The sequence below is a fragment of the Mastomys coucha genome, unplaced genomic scaffold (genome assembly GCF_008632895.1).
Source record: "Mastomys coucha isolate ucsf_1 unplaced genomic scaffold, UCSF_Mcou_1 pScaffold5, whole genome shotgun sequence".
In the NCBI taxonomy this organism is placed as follows: domain Eukaryota; kingdom Metazoa; phylum Chordata; class Mammalia; order Rodentia; family Muridae; genus Mastomys; species Mastomys coucha.
In genome coordinates, this window is record NW_022196911.1 from 14538337 (window position 1) to 14557135 (window position 18799).

General features: G+C 46.1%; 1 protein-coding gene and 1 non-coding gene across 3 annotated transcripts in view; one reads left to right on the forward strand and one right to left on the reverse strand.

Annotated features, from left to right (window-relative positions):
• The window catches only part of Smoc2 (SPARC related modular calcium binding 2), a 127504-nt gene that overhangs the window by 37377 nt on the left and 71328 nt on the right, over positions 1-18799 (forward strand). For both annotated transcript variants that reach the window (XM_031354799.1, XM_031354798.1), the window contains exons 2-4: positions 5877-6048; positions 17538-17644; positions 18607-18706. In XM_031354799.1, coding sequence (XP_031210659.1) covers positions 5877-6048; positions 17538-17644; positions 18607-18706 — 379 coding nt within the window. The remainder of the gene's footprint in view (positions 1-5876; positions 6049-17537; positions 17645-18606; positions 18707-18799) is intronic.
• Positions 13294-13428, reverse strand: LOC116079289. Its single transcript, XR_004113864.1, has one exon. It is a non-coding gene; the product is annotated as a U4 spliceosomal RNA (small nuclear RNA).

The window sequence follows — 18799 nt, forward strand, 5'->3', positions numbered from 1 at the left end:
AAGTACCTGTTTCAACAGGGCACGGGATTTTCTCGGCGCTGATCATTCATAAGCTAGTTCCCAAAATAAGGCCCCAAGTAGAAGCTCACTTTGTACTAATGATCTCTGGGAGTTCCTGGCTTGCAGGACTCTGGAAAACACTTATTCCACTCTAAGAAGCTGTGAGGAACATGCTTCCCCAGGAAACAAAAGTGAGTGAGTGCAGGCATAGCTGTGTGATGGGGACTGGGATGTGTGTGTGAATGAGATCTTCAACAGCACATGGGGCTGGATGGGCCAAGGAATGGGCATTGATTGGCCTCCACTCATCCTTGGCCGGGATGGTTCATATCACAGCTCTTTATGGCAGGGGCTGGAGAGATGGCTAAGTGGTTAAGAGCACTGGCTATTCTTCCAGAGGACTCTGATTCAGTTTCCAGCACACACATGGCAGCTCACACCTGTCTGTAACTCCAGTTCCAGGAGATCTGATAACCTCACACAGACAAATGTTCAGGCAAACACCAATGCCCCCCAAGTAAAAATAAATTATAAAATATAAAGATGGCTTAGGCCCTTGTGAGGCCTCATGGCTGCTGTCCTTTCTTGGGATAGTCTCTCTTACCTGGCACGTGGGAGTGAGGAGTTTTCCTGAACTAAGGCTTCCTGCAAAGACATGCTCTTCTGTTTCCTATTTGCTCCCATGGTCCTGGCTCTTGCTAGAATGACGTCAGTATAGAATGTGTGATCCTCACTGAGGTTTGGCTCTGGGCAGTTCCATCTCGCTATCTGCTCTGTTCCCAGACATCCAGATTAGTTTCATGCTCTGTAGTGTGTACTTTAGTGCAGTTTGCTATGGATGCTTTGAAATAAGCAGTAGACTCAGAGCAAGAAGCTGGGTCACCTCATCAGGTACATACCGTGCTTTGGATTCCAGAGAAGCTGGGACAGCATGGAGAACAGTGGCTGTCTACTGCGGGTGGTAGTTGAAGTGCTTCAAAAAGTACTGAAACTATCGGGAGGTTTACGGAGACGTGGTCTGTAGTTCAGACTGACCTTGAACTCCCTGTGTGGTAGGAGATGACCTAATACTGTCCCATCTCCACTTCCTGAGTGCTTAACACAGGCATGCACCATCATATCTGGTTTTATGTGGCACTAGGGATCAGCCAGGGCTCTGTGCATGCCATGCAATGACCTTAGCAATTGTGCTACATTCCCAGCCCCAAATTAGACTATATCCTAAAGGCCTGACTGTGGCATTAGCACATGATAGCACCATTGGATGAGGTACACAAAATTCCATGTTTTGGGCCTGTCTCAGGTGCCTCTGAGAGAACTCTTTCCTAGGGTACAGCTTGGGGTCTCCACCCACGGGATATTTAATCACATGTGAACACTCCTGATACTTTACCCTGTCTTTATGGAACTAGAGGCGGGGATGTTGGTGAGCTATGACCCTACAATCTGAGCCCTAAGTACCAATGCCATCACCTCTCCCTGAGTAATTGGTGCCCAAGAAATGGCTAGGAAAGAATGGACTCATCCTGGAGCCCTTATCATTCTCCCTCTGTGCTTGGGAAATTGTTCCCCAAGTTTGCTTTTGATTTGGCTAAGCATTAGGGTTTCTCGGATCCTCTGAGGGCCTGGGAAATGCTGCATGAAGTATGGTATAAAGCAGAGGGCTAGGCTTCATGTTGGGTATCCAGGACTGCACACACTTACAAGCATAGATTGCTTCCTGAAGTCACGTGTACGTGTATTATTTGTATATTTCCATGGTTCTCATGAGAATGGTGTTTGATATCTCCCTCTCTCTCTCCCCTCAGACACACACATTTCACACACACACACACACACATATGTATGTATGTATATATATATATATATATATATGTATATATATATATATATATGAATGATATAGTTCCCGTGTAACACCTTGTAGGACCCCAAGGTTTGCTTTTTAGCAACAGACTTCTAAGTCTGAGGATACTTGCACTTGTCCTCAGTGAAATCACAGAAGCATGGTGATTGGCTGTCCCGTTGCCTCTTTTGTAAGGTAGGCTACTGGTAGCATTTCATGAACAGGATCTAAGTGAAAGGAAGCAATGCATGTGGCAAGACTTCCAGCACCTTCCAAACCTGGCTTACCACAGTAACAGAGAGCATGTTCGAGCTCTAAGCAAGGAGGCAGTCTGAGAGATGAAGTCTCTTAAGGCTTGAGTAAAAAAAAAAGACAGAAATGAAGGACGGGTGGTGGGACAGGTTCCTCCTAGGGTGGTGCTGGCTGTTCCATGTTCTGTGAGCTCTGGGTGTCATTGTGGAATCCTACAGCAATTTCTCAACCTCCTCCTTTTGCCCCTCCATTTTCCCTACCGCATTGGCATGGCTCTTTGGGCAATAGACTGGTATTGAGCACCAGCATGAGGCCAGTCCTGTAAAAGCCATGTACATGGGTAAAAGCCATTTCCCAGTCTTTTCCAGTTAAAGGGTTCCAACTTGACTTGCTGAGGGTTCACTGAAGGTTCTTCCACATCCCAAGGCCGTGTGGTGGCCCAGATCTGTGACCTAGAATGAAGTTGTTAATGCCTTATTGGCACTTTCTTGCTTCCCCCTGGGGTCTTGGATAAGAAACTGCTTCTTGGTTGTCATTGAGCACAGTGCCCATGGACCATGGAACTTTCCACAAACACTTTAGAGTGAAGAGACCTCAGACAGAGCATGTCTGTCTGAAGCCCAGCCTTGTCTCAGGTCTTGCACAGTGAGTTTGCAGACACATCATCTCTGACTCGAAAGGCTAATGACTGAATGTCGAGGAAGGCGTTTTCCTTATTGCCATGGGTAACTCTGGTATTGAAGTAACAGCAGCTATGTGGTATCTTATTAGGAAGAATATAAGGAAGTTCCTACCAACTCTTATAAACACAAACTGTAGCAGCAGATGATTGAATTTCACCCAGACATGCTGACGATAAGCTAAAGCACCGGTTTCCATCACTGAGAGTAGGGAGGAGGAGGCAGGGAAGAGAACGAGATAAGAGGATAAGAGGATGTGTACAAGGGCACAAGAAAGGAAGATAGAGAGCAAGAAGGACACTCTGACCCACCCACCGTGAGATCAGCTGTGGATTCCTGACCACACTCAAGAAGCTGAGAGAATTAGAGGACCTGTCAGGTCATAGGACCCCAAATGGACATGTCTAATGTATTTATAAATATGTGAACAGGTTTTATGTCCTTAAATCAAATAATGAAACAGGGGAGGGAGAGGAAGATGAAGAGAAGAAGGAGGGAAGAAGGGAGAGAGGGAGGGGGAGAGAGAGCGAGAGAGAGAATGAGAATGAATGAAGGAATGAATGAATGAATATAAATGGATATATGTATGGATTGCCTGCTTGTATTAGATGTCTCCTGCTCTGTCTAGGACTTCAGTTCAGAGATCTTTAGAGATGTGGTGGGATTGGGGTTATCCACTGCATCTTCATCCAGGTGCTCTGCCTTTACGCCTCATGCAAGTTGACATTTTTCCCACCCTAGAGAAAGACCTCTAGCCCTAGCTTTCCCCTGTCTACCTGACTCTAAATGTTCCCTAACTTACTCCAGCCACCGGGAGACAAAGCCAAACTTCTGTTCTCCTTTTCCGGAGTCTTCCTACGTCTTTCTAACACTTTTTAAAACACTCACCATCCCCCTTTAACCTAATCTAGCTCTTTGACTTCATGCTTTCAGTGTTTTACCTGGAGATAATCACACGTGGGAGGGGTGCCTGGAGCTCACGTAGTATAAGTGGTCTTTGTGGAGAAGCCACAGTGGACATGTGCATATTGAAATAATAGGCTCTGGGTTTGTGATTGGCAGGGCTCATTGCCAGTGATTCACTTCTTCATGTCTGGTCAAGATATCTTCCAGAACATGATCTTGTTTTATGTTTCCAGTGATCTTATGAAGTGAGTGCTGTTTTGTTGTCTCCATTTCATACACGAAGAGGCTGTGAGGGCCCAGAGAGTTAGGCAGTGTCCCATCTCTGATGCTAACACACATCCTTCATTTTAGGCACAGAGTCGTGGTCCAGCTGTCTCCTTATGTCTTCCCTGGCTGTACAGGTGTCTTCCCGGTCCTCAGATTTTATCCAGTCCTGAATTCATGATAAAGTGTTTCTCATTCAGTAGTTTGCCTTAGTTTCAGATGTCTACAAATGTAACTCAGAGTCAGTGAGGCATAAAGGCTTTCTCACACCAACTATCTTGCTGAGGCATTGAACCTAGGTCCTGAAGTTGAAGGCTTCAATTTCTACAGCTCTGCCCCACATGCACACACCAGAGCTACCTTGTTTGTAGATGGGGGATAAGGAGAATGTATGTCACCATCCTCAGAGGGACCATGTCCCCTGGTGACAGTGTGTGACCAATGTAAGGCTGCATAGTTAGAGGCAGCACCTGTTGAGATGTCTAAGACCTTCTTAAGGCCAGACCTTGTGGTACAGCTTTGTCCATAAACTCCAGGCTGCAGAGTGAAGTTGAGCTCCAGGCAGGTATTCTTCCCTCACTCCAGAACATTTGGTATTTTCTCAAAGTGGCCAGCATTGTCTTCCCATCAGTCATGTTCCCGGGTGGGGCCTCATCTAAGGCTCTGTGTCTAAATGAAAGATGGGCCTTCGCTTCATAGGTGAGATGCTGCATCATGCAAGGCACTCGCAACCAGAGGGAATGCCACGATCAGCTTGCTCTTCTATTTGTCTTAATGAATGACTAGACAGAGCATGGTCTGGGGCATGAGAGGAATAGGTAGCAAGATGAAGGTTGGACAGGATCCTGATCCCTTGTCTAAGGATAATGGGCAGGGCCAGAGGTGTCTAGGTTGAGATTTCTCTAGGACTTATAGAAAACCAAGCACACAAGAGAGGAAAGGAAGGACAGAAAATCTGGGCAGTCCGTTCTTGGGAACGACACCATGCAAATTGGTTCTGTGGTTAAGCACTATGGTTCCTACAGAGGGTCTTAGTGCTATTACTCTTGTGAAAACTTGTAAGAAAGTGCAACCTTTAGAAGCTACTTCTGTAGGGGGAGACGATGTGTTGAACGAAGAGTCCAAGGCATTCCATAGGGATACATCAGCTTCTCATTTTTTGGACCAAGCATTCATTCAACAAACATTTCAGTGCTTGTTGAAAACAATAACTTTCAAAGCAGAAGAACAAAAATGACAAATGAAGTCCTGTACCCCAGTAATCTTAGAACTTGGAAGGTGAGGGTAGGCAAATAAAGAATTCAAAGCCATCCTTGACTCCATAGCTATTTTGAGGCCACCTTGGGCTACATAACACCTTATCTCAAGAAAAACAACAACAACAACAAAAAACAAAAGAAAAACCACTAACTTAGTTCAGTAAGGGATACACAAATATATTCTGACAATGGTGCCACTTTACAAGAAAACCTGTCCTGCCAGTTCCTACAGGGCATAGACATTAGAGACTTCCAGAGGTATGAGAAGACGTTTGTCTTTGAATGAACTAGTAGGAGGGGGAGCAGCAGCAGCAGCAGCTGCAATAACCATAACAACAGCAATGATGCCATCTATAGATCCTTATGAGGATGGCAGAGTGGGCAAGCCCCTTCTCCTGGTTTCTAAGGGGAAGGTGAGTGGCAGAGCACCTTCCACATACAAAGGGCTGCATGTGTCTTCCCATCAGACCTTAGATACAGACTTGTGGCCAGCTATCATCGACTTGTGAAAAGGATAGCGTACAAGTCTGAAAGCAGTGCACTTGATGCTTCTGTCAGATGTGAGCACAGAGTAGCCATTTCTTCCGAGTCTGTTCTCTGTCTGCTCTGTGCTCCTGTCTCCTCAACAAGCGTTCTTTAAAATCCTCTTGCTTCTTTTTCTTCCCCAAGTTCTTGAGAGTCGATCAAGACAAAGACAGAGACTGCAGCCAGGACTGCCCAAGCTCCCCTCAAAAGCCACTCTGTGCTTCCGATGGGAGGACCTTCCTGTCCCGATGTGAGTTCCAACGGGCCAAGTGCAAAGATCCACAGCTGGAGATCGCTCACCGTGGGAACTGCAAAGGTGAGCCGCAATGGTCATGACAGCAAGACGGTGCCTGTGTGGCAAGGGCATAGATGATTGACTTTCACACTCAACAGCCTGAAAGTTTCTAAATCGCTAATTATTTCTCAGAGCATGTGAAGAGTGATTTTTATGAATTTTAAAGTAATTTTTGAGACAGTGTTTTATATAGCCTAGGTTAGCCAGGAACTTACTATGTAGCAAAGGCTGGCCTTGAACTTCTGCTCTTTGTGCTTCCACTTCCAGTGTACTGGGATTAAAGACAGGAACAATCTCGAAGTTTATGGTCTGCTGGGGACTGAACCCAGGATCCCTTGCATGCTAGGCAAGGAACTCTACCAACTGAATGGTCTCCAGATGCAAAGCTGTCATTTTTTACAAATTGTCTGATTTCCCCTGTGTTTCATGTGGTCATAAAACAAATTTATCTCAAGCACTTCAGGGTTGTTTGTTTGTTTTTGACTCAAAGTGCTCTAAAATGATTATCAGCTCTTCTTCTTCTTCTTCTTCTTCTTTTTTTTTCTGAGTGAGGTCAGTTTGGTGTGGATGTTACCCTTGGACTTATCAGCCTTCAGATTAGCAGCCAGAGTTACAGCTTAGAGCAAGCCTGGAAAAGCTTCGCACAGTAATGAAGGGTTCAGCTTAGCGGCAAGCACACAGTGCTTTCAAAGGGGATTTACTTTCTCCGAATCTCTGGGAAACAAGACCACACAGACTCAAATGGCTTTGAGAAGAAGTGTCTTGATGAGCCATTAACTCTGACAATCCTCCCATCTAAACAGCCTAACCACATTAACCACCACCAGGGCCATGCCTCTGCCTTCAATTAACCAAGTTGCCAAATTATTTAGGCTTTCTGTCACAGTGCAGAGTTCTGCTAGGTGGGCTTGGGTCATTGTTACAGGTAATACAGACAGACTCCTTTAGCTCAGATGGTTCTACCACTGACAAAAGCAAATGTCTCTCTTCTGGCCAGGCATGGTAGAGTACACCTGCCATCCTATCACTTGGGTAGCTGAGGCAGGAGAATCTCAAGTTCCAAGCCTGTCTAGACTACTTAGGGAGACCCTGCCTCAAGATAATGTGAGAAGCGAAGAGGGGGCTGGGAGGTAGCCCAGTGGTAGCCTGATTGTCTAGAATGAATGAAGCCCCAGGTTTAGTAACCTGGGACTAGGGCTAGTGATGGTGGGTCATGATCATAATCCTAGTTCTTGAGAGGGTGAGCCTAGGAGAGGACTAGTATGCTCAAGGCCAGTATGGCTGCATTGTGAGACCTTGACTCATAAAAACAAAACAAAAACATTATCAACCTAATTCCACAACAAAAATACTCAGTTCTATAGAAACAACATAATGCAGGGGCATCATCCTTCCTTAGGAGGAAAGATAAATAAATGCCATTTGCTAATGACATTCTTTGTTCCTAAATATCAATTCCTGTTTATTGGGGGAATAAACACCTAAATATTTTATTGACTCACCCACCTGACATTGTATACTCCATATTATTAATATGTCCTATTGCTATTTGTCTCTAGATGTATAATTTCTTCAGGGAAAAGAAGAATGAGAAAAATCTGAGTGTTATTTATTGTGGAGCATCCAGGTAGTCACACACATACTTCTGCAAACATGTTCTCATGTGTCCATGAACATGTAGCCTTGCACATGGATATGTGCATATGTACTTGTACACACACACACACAGAGCATGTTCAGGTGGTCACTTCACTGGCTCATTCAAACCCAAATCTTGCACTAGTCCCGACATTTGTTTAGGGTTGATGACTTTGGGGGAATGGCTGCTTCTGTCTCCCTGAAGGTCTCCTTAAGGTTCCATTCAATTCCACCCTGTAGTTCCTGAAGAGTAAGGTGGTACCCCACGGACACCACAGGGATCTGTGCTCCCTCATAGCACCTTGTAGGTTGAGAGTGAGCAGCCTACAAATTCAAATTCAAGGAGTCCACTCTTGTAATTCCAGCCACAGACAACTCTTGCCAGCATCTTCACACATTCAAATAGATTGGTGAGGTTGAAAGAGTGTCCCTGGGTTTAATGGATTCCCTACAGTCACTCCACCAGAGGCTGTGGGCAGCAGATATGACAGCAGTTCACATCTGGCTCTATGTCTTTCCCTCTCAGATGTCTGTGTACTGAGAGCTAATCATACATTTAAGGAAAATTTAGATGTGATTTTATATCTTGACTGTTGCTGTCTCAGCTATATGCACAGAAGGAAGAGGAACAAATAAAAACTTCTTTTAAATATCAAGATGCAGTTCCTAACAGAAGCTTCTAGAAGCAATCGCCTAGGAGGTCTTGGCGTTCAAAAATGATCCCTGAGGGAAGCCGTGGTGGTCACGTGGCTCCGCAAAGCCTGGCATCCTTTGTTCCTGCTTCCTGCCACAGTTTCTTGGCCCAGCTGGGCATCCTGCCAATGGACCACAAGGAAGTGGTCAGACTGAGCAACTGCTGCCATGGTTACCAGCACAGGCATGAGAAGGATGTTGTGGGTCAGTGGCTTGATGATCTCAAGGGAAAAAGAGTGACAGTGGGGTGCTCTCCTGTCCCTAGTGTGAGGTGTCTCCCCAGGGCTTGGACTTCTGATGACTCTGATCACAATTTGATTTAATTGTGGCAGGGTCAGTTTGAAGTGGACAGAGATGTTCTCTCAGGGTGCCCTGGGTCACTGCTGTTTGCTGGCAGCCTGCTGTTCCTGGATAAATTTTTGGTGAAGCTCTCAACCCCTAATGGAGGAAATTTTGTATCATAAACTTGAAACTTCCAAAAACACAATGGGGAGAATCAGTCAAATGTGACACCTCTCCAAAGCAAGCGTAACTTACAGAGAAAGGGTTACAATGAAAACACCGCAGACTCCAGCAGCTTTCTGTGTTGTGCTTATATGGAGCTGTGGCCAGCCCAGGCAGTAAGTGCAGAACTGAAGGAGAGGGTGCCCTCCACGCGTGTGTGCTTCAACACAGGTGGACATCACATACCTCTGGCACACTGGGGTACAAGTGGGACCCCAAGAGGCTCTAACTTGCTCCCATTTGTGGTGAGTGGATTTTATCTGCTGGGGTATGCCTTTAACACAGGGATGGGGTCTTTGCCTAGGGTGGCCTCCACTACCAGGCATTGCTTTACATGGTTTCTAAAGTCAAGTGGTTAACATCTCCTCCTGCCCTGAGTATCAACCATTGGAGAGATGGTTTATGGGAATGGATCCATGCCATGAAACCCAGGCACAGCATTGGCTGCCACATGGTGAGTTGTGGCAAATTGACAATATCTTCTCCTTTTCATAGACTACAAATGCTGTTATCTTTACAAGACCCATGTGAGCTCTGTTCCCCTGAGCTAGCTGAAGAGACATGAAATCAAGTTTTTCTTTATTGTTCTTCAAGAAATAACAGTTGTCCACCTCGCCCTCCTCCCTGTTCTACTGTTTTGGAAGCTGGCCACCCTTAAAATGTCCGGCTACAGCTACCATCTGTATTTTGAGGCCATTTTTACATATTTTGTGGGTGACAGATTTGTGGGCCTGTCTCTTTTGCATGTGCTGGTTTGGAAACATCAATTAAGATATTTTATTCCATATTTAATTAAATAGGATTAAAATGTGCGTGTCTCATGTCATGATTTGACATTGACCCTGACTGGAATTTCAGTGGTGTAGACTGATGGATTTTTCTCGTGTTTTCATAGAAATTTGTGGAGTTTGTGTTTTCAGAACTCGGCAAACATATTAATATTTTTTTCTTTTGATCTGGAACCAGTATGACTGCTTTTCTTTTCAACAAAATCTCTGGAACTGAATTTAAAAAAAAAAAAAGGGAAAGAAAAGAAGAAAATAAAGGAAAAGGTCACATGCCAGGAAACCTTGGGATTATTTTGAGATTTCTGGGAACAAAACTATAATAGATTTCCGGAAACAGCTCCCTTAAAGGTTCTACACCAAGAGCTCGACATGTGGGGAGATGCAGATGTTTGGTTGGCAGCCCAGTCCTCCCATGCCCACCACTCACCAACACTGGGATCCCTGACATAGGAGAGCTATGACACTGGCCCCTGGGGAGGCCTGAACTCACAGGGTGGTCTGACCCCATGACGAGAGTAAACAGTTGTCCTTGTTATGAGGTTGCCAAGTTCTTACTGTGTCGGGATGGGTCACAGTGGCTCAGCATCATTATATAATGATTAAAAATGGACTCTGCAGCCTCCACCCGAACTCAGCTCTCTCGCTGTTTGAGACCCTCAGACTGGGGTGTGTGTGTCCAGGAGTCAAGCTCTATCCTTCTATACCAGAGCGGAGAACACATTTGTCTCCCATCTCCAAGAAGACTACATGAATGCTGGGTGTCTTCCCATCTGAAGGGTTCTTCTTTTTAAAATACTCCTAACACCCTTATACTGGTGGGCAACTAGCAAACTAGAAACTGGTCACAAGCTCCAACATCTCCCCATTTTCTGTACACAGTCATTCATGATCTTGTCTTTTTTTCTTTTTCTTTTTTTATTACCATTTTTATTAGATATTTTCTGTATTTATATTTCAAATGTTCTCCTCTTTCCTGGTTTCCCCTCTGAAAAGAACTCCTATTCCCTCTCCTCCCCCCTGCTTACCAACCCACCCTCTTCTGCTTCCTGGCCCTGGCATTCCCCTACTGGGGCATAGAACCTTCACAGGCCCAAGGGCCTCTCCCCCCATTGATAACTGACTAGGCCATCCTCTGCTATCCTTTGCAGCTGGAATCTTGAGTCCCATTATGTGTACTCTTGGTGGTTGAGTCCCTGGGAGCTCTGGGGGTATTGGCTAGTTCATATTGTTGTTCCTCCTATGGGACTGCAAACCCCTTCAGCTCCTTGGGTCCAGACAACACCATGAGAAAGGTAAACGAAGCACTGAAACCAGGCTGGTAAGCCTGCAGCCCTATGCAGGACTGTCTTGACACATAGGAATAGCTTGGATGGTTCTGCTGGCTGCTTCAGTGAGGGGTGGTCCTATCTGAATTCCACTGAGGAAAGTACCTGTCCATGAGAGCTCTGTGTAGGGTGAGGGGCACACACGTGTATGTGTATGTAGCTGCGAGTGTATGACTTCACACAGATGCAGGTGTGAGTATGCACGCGTGTACATGTGAGCATGTAGGTATGGGTGCTGATGCACACAGAATGTCCAGTGTGAAAGTGAGGGTGCGCTTGGCTTTGCTTCTGAGCGTGCATGGGTGTCCACGGCTCTCCTCCATCTAGCGCCTAGCTGGCATGTCTTTGTTCCCATGGGTACAGTCCTCAGAGACAGCAGCTCTGGCAGCTCTGGCCTTGGCTTCCCCAGCCCTACTTGCTGGTCTCTTACAGCAGCTTCCCCTGCACTGTGCTCAGCTTCCCTTGCTGCTATGTCATCGTAGACTTGAGAAACCACCATAGGGACTTTACCCCTTAACCTGCCAAGCGATGGCCAGGAACACAAGCAAATGCTGTGGAATACTAAGCTGGAAATGGCCCCTCCTGTTTGTTCTAGCTCAGCTGTGATCTCAGGGTACAGCTTCCATGAGAAAGGAGCTATTGGGTGTAGCCTCAGCCAGCCTCTCCCTCTGGAGGGCTGACAGTCAACCTTCACTGTAAAGAAGCTGGGGATTGCGTCATCATCCATTCTGATGTGCAGGGAGTGACAGAGATGGTGATGGTTGGTCAGACATCCCTTGTTTATACGCTGTAGGAACTGCCTCTCACTTTACCACATGGTAGTAGTCCTCATTTCTCACCTTCATCTCTCTTTGCAGTGCCAACTGCGTGCCAGCACTTCCTATCTGTGTACTTTATGAATTCAGGATGAAACTTTTGTCTCTGTTGTTTCTCTAGTTCCGTAATCACATTTTTTTCCTATTGTCATACGAAGTTAAAAGGACTTACTGTTCTGCTCTTATAAGTGCAGGGCTAGCCGTTTGAGCTGATTGCTGGACACAACGGTGACCTTCTGGGAGAGGGTGCCCTGACTGCCCTTAGGTTCCCACACAGCACATCACTGTATGGATGGGAAGCGTGCTTTCAATCTAAGGGTCACTGCTGAATTGTCTTTATTTTTTTTTCAGAGTCTGGTCTTAAATTACAAGTGGGTAAACTATTACAGTTTTGAAATACAGTGTCTGTCTTTATTTGAGACCATGAACATCAAAGGCAAGACTCTCCTAGTCTGTCATTTCTGTGGCCACTACATGGAACCGTAGGAAATGGTAGTGCAATCTGCTCTTGACCCTAGAGAGTTCATGGCCACTGCAGTAACCATGACGACTGAGTGGCCCGTAGACTCAGACCTGTGCTCTTGTCTGCCTGTTCTGCCCTATGTTCGAAGGCACCGAGACATTTATCCACCTCCAAGAGGAGCTGTCTCTGTACAAGACACATGTTAAAGGCCATCCTGGTTGTTTTAGAATTAGTTGGGAATAAGAACTTTAGTTGACAAAAGCCCTCCATCAGGTTGCCTGTAGGCAGTTTTGTGGGGCATTTCTTCTTCTTCTTTTTTTTTTTCTTTTTTCTTTTTTTTCTTTTTTGAGACAGGGTTTCTCTGTGTATCCCTGGCTGTCCTGGAACTCACTCTGTAGACCAGGCTGGCCTCAAATTCAGAAATCCGCCTGCCTCTGCCTCCCACGTGCTGGGATTAAAGGCGTGTGTTACCACTGCCCAGTGTGGGACATTTTCTTGATTAATAATTTTTTATGGGAGGGCCCAGCCCATAAGAATCTACCTTGGGCAGGTGGTTCTTGGTTCCAAGCCAGTAAGCAGCATCCCTCCATGGCCTCTGCTTGAAGTCCTCCATTGGCTTCCCCCAATGTTGGAAGGATTCATGGAAGTATAACCCAAATAAACCCTTTGCTCTCCAAGTCGCATGCTAAGATAGAGGCACTGTCTGTAGTTTGGCATGCAGCATCTCAGCATGGGGTATGGGTGAGGAGAGCCCTGGGGATGTTGCTCTCTATCTGCTCCTGCTGATCAGGAGTTCCTGAAGGAGGCGCCTACTGTGCACAGAGACCACGAGCTGCCCAATTACACAAACCTGAAAATGCCCCCAACTGCCCCTCTTCAACTCCTTCTCACTGAGATTTTTTGACGGAAGACAGCTAGCAAAGCCATCTCTTTCAGTGACTGCTTGAGTCTGTTCTGAGTGGTTTCAGCAAGATGGGAAATTGTTCTTTTCCCATTAAACACACACACACACACACACACACACACACACACACACACACAGGAAATGACCATAGCAAACCACTGCTCACTGTTTGTTCAGAGCAAGCAGCATCTTTTCTGGAAAAGTTTTCAATTAGCAATAATCATGCCTCGGGTAAACCTCACTGGCTACGAGACTGCCACTGCGCAAAGCTCTTTTCTGGGTTAATATAAATTTATATACAAATAATCCTGTGATCCCTCTGGGATCTATTTTACTCTTCAATTGAGATTGGAAAAAGTTGCTTCCAAAATGTATTAGTATTAATCAACAATTTATCAAAAACTTCTGTTTGGATATTGTTAGTGGCGCCTTCCTGCTTTCTTTGTAAAGTCTTGGCTTTTTCAGGTCAGAGCAAAAGGTCTCCAAAATGTCTCTTTTAATTTTCATCAAAGACACTTTCTCTGTTCTAGTAAAAAATAAGTTATATACAATTAAGTGATTAAATTATTAATAAATTTATTTAATGAAAATTTTCTTATGTGTCTGTGTCTGTGTGAATGTATTTGTGCATGTGTAGTGTCAGTCTGAGTATATGTCGTGTGTGTGTGTGTGTGTGTGTGTGTGTGTGTGTGTGTGTGTATGTGTGTACATGTACACAGAAGCCAGAAGAGACTGTTGGATCCCCTGGAGCTGGAGTTACACGTGATTGTAAGCTGTTCCATGTGGGTGCTGGGAACTGATCTTGGATCCTCTGGAGGAGCAGTCCATGCTTTTTAACTGCTGAGCTATCTCTCCACTCCTAGTGAGGATATTAAAAATGGAATTTCTAGTTAAATTGAGTTTTCTTATGACATAGAAATTAATCATAGCTTTAAAAATACCAAGAGAATATTCTCTGAGATGACAATGACAGTTTAAAAGGAGAGAAGACAAGACTATTGGGAAATGCACAGGTTAGCATTGTGGCCCTGGTTAGTGGAAAGTAGAGCAGTCCAGCCAGTATGGAACCCCTGCCGCCCCCCAGCAGCCATTCCAATAGTGGCAAAGTCACTTGCGACACAACAATTCTACCCCCATGTTAAACCATGAGGGCATGAAAGAGGGTACTCAGAGCTGACCTGCAGATACTCAGTGAGGTATGTGCATGGTGGCCAAAAGATGGGGTCCCCCAGTCCTAGTCAGCAGATGGCTGGGTGAACCACAGGAAGCACTGGTACCCGCCCATGCTGCAGCTGGGGAATGCCGCGAGACACCAAGGGCCTGTGGCTCTCCATACAACATGTTCAGAGTAGGCAATAGATGTAGAATCTATAGATGTAGAAAGGGGCTGGGGTAGAGGGTGTCTGTGTACTAGATACAGGATTCTGTCCAGGGCAGCAGCAGTGTCCTGGAGCTGGACAGGGAGGAGGCAGTGGAGGGCAATGGTCATCCCATGCCAGGGCTGCAGGAAACAGTACTGCCCTGCACTGCCCTGAACTGGAAATGGCTCAGAGGGGAGCTTTTATGTACTGTCCAGGAACACCACAGTAATATTTGTTTTGCTGGTGTTGAGGATTTTATACTCAAACAGAAACAAAAGGCTCAGAGAAAATTAGCTTAATGATATTCCTGAACAGGAGAGTTGTTTATTCTCTAAAGTATTTGTATAAGCAATAAATAAATAAATAAATAAAACAGTAATATAAATTTAACATCAGTAAATGAAACTCTGCTAAAAGAATATTTGTATTCTGTTCTTTTAAAATTGACTGAAAACTTAGGTCTGGGAAAATATAATGCTCAAGGTGTAAAGGGTTTTCATTTCTTTGGTCTGTATGGCTGTATATATCAGAGGCTTAATTGCTTAGAGTCAGAGGGAAGAATATAAGGAGATGTTGACAGTGTGAAGTGTGGATCCCCCAAAGGCCCTGCCTCCCCGATGGAGACCTTGATAAGACTTGACAGTAAAGTCTGCAGTGAGACATGGCAGACAGTTGGCTTGCCATTAGGGGGATGATAGTTATCTGATACTCGGATTTCACAGATTTTTTGTTTGTTGTCATTGCCTCCTGTGACAATGTAGCCTGGGACGTGCCATCCATGAACTTGGAATGAGCATCCCATTGTAGAGATTTTCAAGTTTGAAAATGGCTTGATCAGGGTGATGTGAAGCCTTTAAGGAACTGCGAGCCAAGCATAAAACAAAATGTCGTGTGAAAAATTATGCTCTTCTGGAGTGCTTGTGATGCCCCAAGTATTAGGAATGTTCTGTGTTTCCCCTAGCAGTGGTCCTGCAAGCTGGAGTTCATGTCATACTTCCTTTTAGACAGAGAGCCCACAGGTTATTCCAAAAAAGAAAAGAAAAAAGAAAAAAAAAGGATAAGCCAGCAAATCCATGGTTTTCTATTCAGTGACCACAGACTGTATTGAAACCACTTACTGATTCAAAGGGATGGCTCACTTAGTAAAGTGACAGCTCGTAGTCATGAAGACCTGAGTTCAATCCCCAGTGTCCACATAAAGAGCTGGTAATAACAGCATACGATCATAATCCCTGCTTTGGGGAGACAAAGACAGGAAAGGCCACCCTTGTCCCCAGAGCCGCTATGCTGATGCTGGTGTATCAGGTCAGAGCCCACAAGGACAACATAGGTTGTAGCTCCCAGGAATAACTGTAGAGAAGAGGACTGGATGGATGGCTCAGGGTGATCTGTCTCTGAGAGGTGAGAGGCTGCAGTGCTCTTGATCTGGACACTGGTTACTTCAACTGGGAGACAGCAATGTTAGCAACTGATCCGTCTCCAGGACTAAATTCAGTGTGGTCAAACCTATAAAGAGTGGGGCTTGCTGTGCTGTCCCCAGAGCATGGTATGCAGAGTGGCAGGCCTTGGTGTATTTGCTTCTTAGGAACTGTTACCCTCTGCACAGCATGGTGAGATGGGTCATAGTTAGTGTGAGACCCACACCCAAAGCCTCCTTGGTGCCGTCTGAAATGAGCCAGGAATTCACCTGCAAGGACTCGTCTGTATCTATGTATATATGTGTTTAGCTGTCCTCTCCTGCTTCTGTCTGTCTGTCTGTCTGTCTGTCTGTCTGTCTCTCTGTCTCTGTCTCTCTCTGTCTCTGTCTCTCTCTGTCTCTGTCTCTCTCCTTGTCTCTGTCTCTGTATCTCTCTCTCTCCATCTCTCTCTGTCTCTGTCTCTGTCTCTCTCTGTCTCTGTCTCTCTCCTTGTCTCTGTCTCTGTTTCTCTCTATGTGTCTGTCTCTGTCTCTCTGTCTCTCTCTCTCCATCTCTCTCTGTCTCTCTGTCTCTGTCCCTCTCTCTGTCTCTCTCTCTCCATCTCTCTCTGTCTCTGTGTCTCGCTGTCTCTGCCTCTCTCCTGGTCTGTCTCTGTCTGTCTCTGTCTCTGTCTCTGTCCCTCCCTCTCTCTCTCTCTCTCTCTCTCTCTCTCTCTCTCTCTCTCTCTCTGCGTGTGTGTGAGTGTGTGTGTAGCATATGCCACAGTGCACTTGTGGAGGTCAGAAGACAACTTGTACAACAGCTTTTTTTTTTCCTTCCACCAGGTGGGTCCTAGGAATCGAGCTTAGGTCACTAAGTTTGTTGGCCTGTGCTTTTGCCCATTGGACTATCTCACTGGCCCTAAGTGTACTTTCTGTAGTCATGTAGGGGATTGAGCACAGGACCTGATGCAGAGAGGCAGCATTTTATCACTGAGCTCCTTGCCTCAGTCTCTTGGTTGTTTTTGAATTTAACAATTTTCACCAGTCATCCAGTTCCTGGAGTCCTCATGCTTCACATCACTAAATAAATCACAGAGACAGCTTCATCTTTTACTTGAGCTGTGGGGTGTTTAGCTTTTTATCACCATGTTTCCCTGAAAGTTTGATGCAGACTATGAGATCCTAGAGACCAAGATGCAGAGGAAAGAGGTGAGTGTTGACTCCCTTTGAAGGTAGCCTCAGCGCCACTAGGTGTTGGCTACTGTGGACTATCAGGCCCCAGCACTTGCCTCTGATTTGAGTTGAGCTGTGTGTTCTGGCCTCCCATCTGCATCTAGGTGCATCCTGGGACCCTGGCACAGCCTGCTTCTTGTTTTTAGGAAGCCAGACTTCCCCATTCCCCACAGAAACCTTCGGATGCTATCTCCAGCCTCCATTTCCCTTCTATAAAGTGCAGGGAACGAGCCATACTCTTCCCAGCTCTTGTGGGAACAGAGGGAGGCACCTGTTGTGTTGGGCAGCCCCTCTCAGCCCAGTGGTCTACCCCCTCAACAACTTGTACTTGTCTCTTAGAAGGTTAGCCTGATAGCCTGTAACTGCTCTCCTGTGGTCTTCCCACAGATGTGTCCAGGTGTGTGGCTGAGAGGAAGTACACCCAGGAGCAGGCCCGGAAGGAGTTCCAGCAAGTGTTCATTCCAGAATGCAATGACGATGGCACCTATAGTCAGGTAGGTGATTAGTGCTGCTTCGAGAGTCTAAGCCTGGGCCATTGGGGTTGAGGTGCTAGAGCTAGGGGCAAAAGGGAAGGAGCCAGAGCCATTGAGTGGTCCAGCCTCAGAAGCCTCACAGTATTACGGTGTGTAAGGGAGGGTTCCAGACCCCAGCTGGCTCAGGTGTCTATACCACAGCCGTGGCATATGCATCCTTGTGCTACATGAATATGGCGTGAGGCAGTGTTCTCAGAAAAGCTCTTTACTGCTGGTCAACTGGCTGAGCTGTGGTTCCGATTGTAGCTTAGCTCTCTCATGAGCCCCATGACTCAGCCACTGAGTCCGTAGTAGGACGCTGCCACATCAAGTCATGGCTTGCCTATGGTCATGCTTCTAGCTGGCCAGACTCTGTCAGATGTAGCTTGATTCTAATTTGATTCAGTCAGTGCTGCTATCGAGAGCTGCCTGCAGCATACCACCAGTGTAGTAGGTTCTAGGGGAGCAGCAAAAACATTCTGCTATCAGTCCCTGTGATCTCATGTGAAGTGGGGGGCCATGTGCCTCAGCAGAGTCATGTGACATTTGGGAGAAGGGATAGCAGTGGGGGAGGAGCTACACTCGTGGATGTCCCCTACTGTGAAAGTCAAAGGGAGCTGGGGGAACCACCGAGAAATGCATTGTCAGTGCTGGACATCTATCTCCTCCCCCTGAGTCAGCCATGGGCTCACAGAGAGATGTTGGGACTGGCTTTCCCGTGTGTGAAGGGAGAGCTTAAGGTTCTTACAGTAGGGCCTGGCCCTCACCGTTGTGTGCGGTAAAGTATACTGGTTCCTTTTTCTCCGTACATCTGTGGTGAAGCTTAGCAGGCAGCTTCCACTGAAAGTCCAAAGGCAGCACCTGAGAGACTCAGGCTTCCTCTGACATGACTCTGTAGGAGAGTTGTCTGGGGGTTAGCTCACTTTCCTGTCCTTTCTCTGCAGGTCCAGTGTCACAGCTACACAGGATACTGTTGGTGTGTTACACCAAATGGAAGGCCCATCAGTGGTACCGCTGTGGCCCACAAGACACCCAGGTGCCCCGGTAGGTCTGACTAATGCTGGCTCCAGGGAAATGACTTCCTGTTTCTCTTGGTCATCTTACTCAGATTTCCTCACAAATCAAAAGGACATTTAG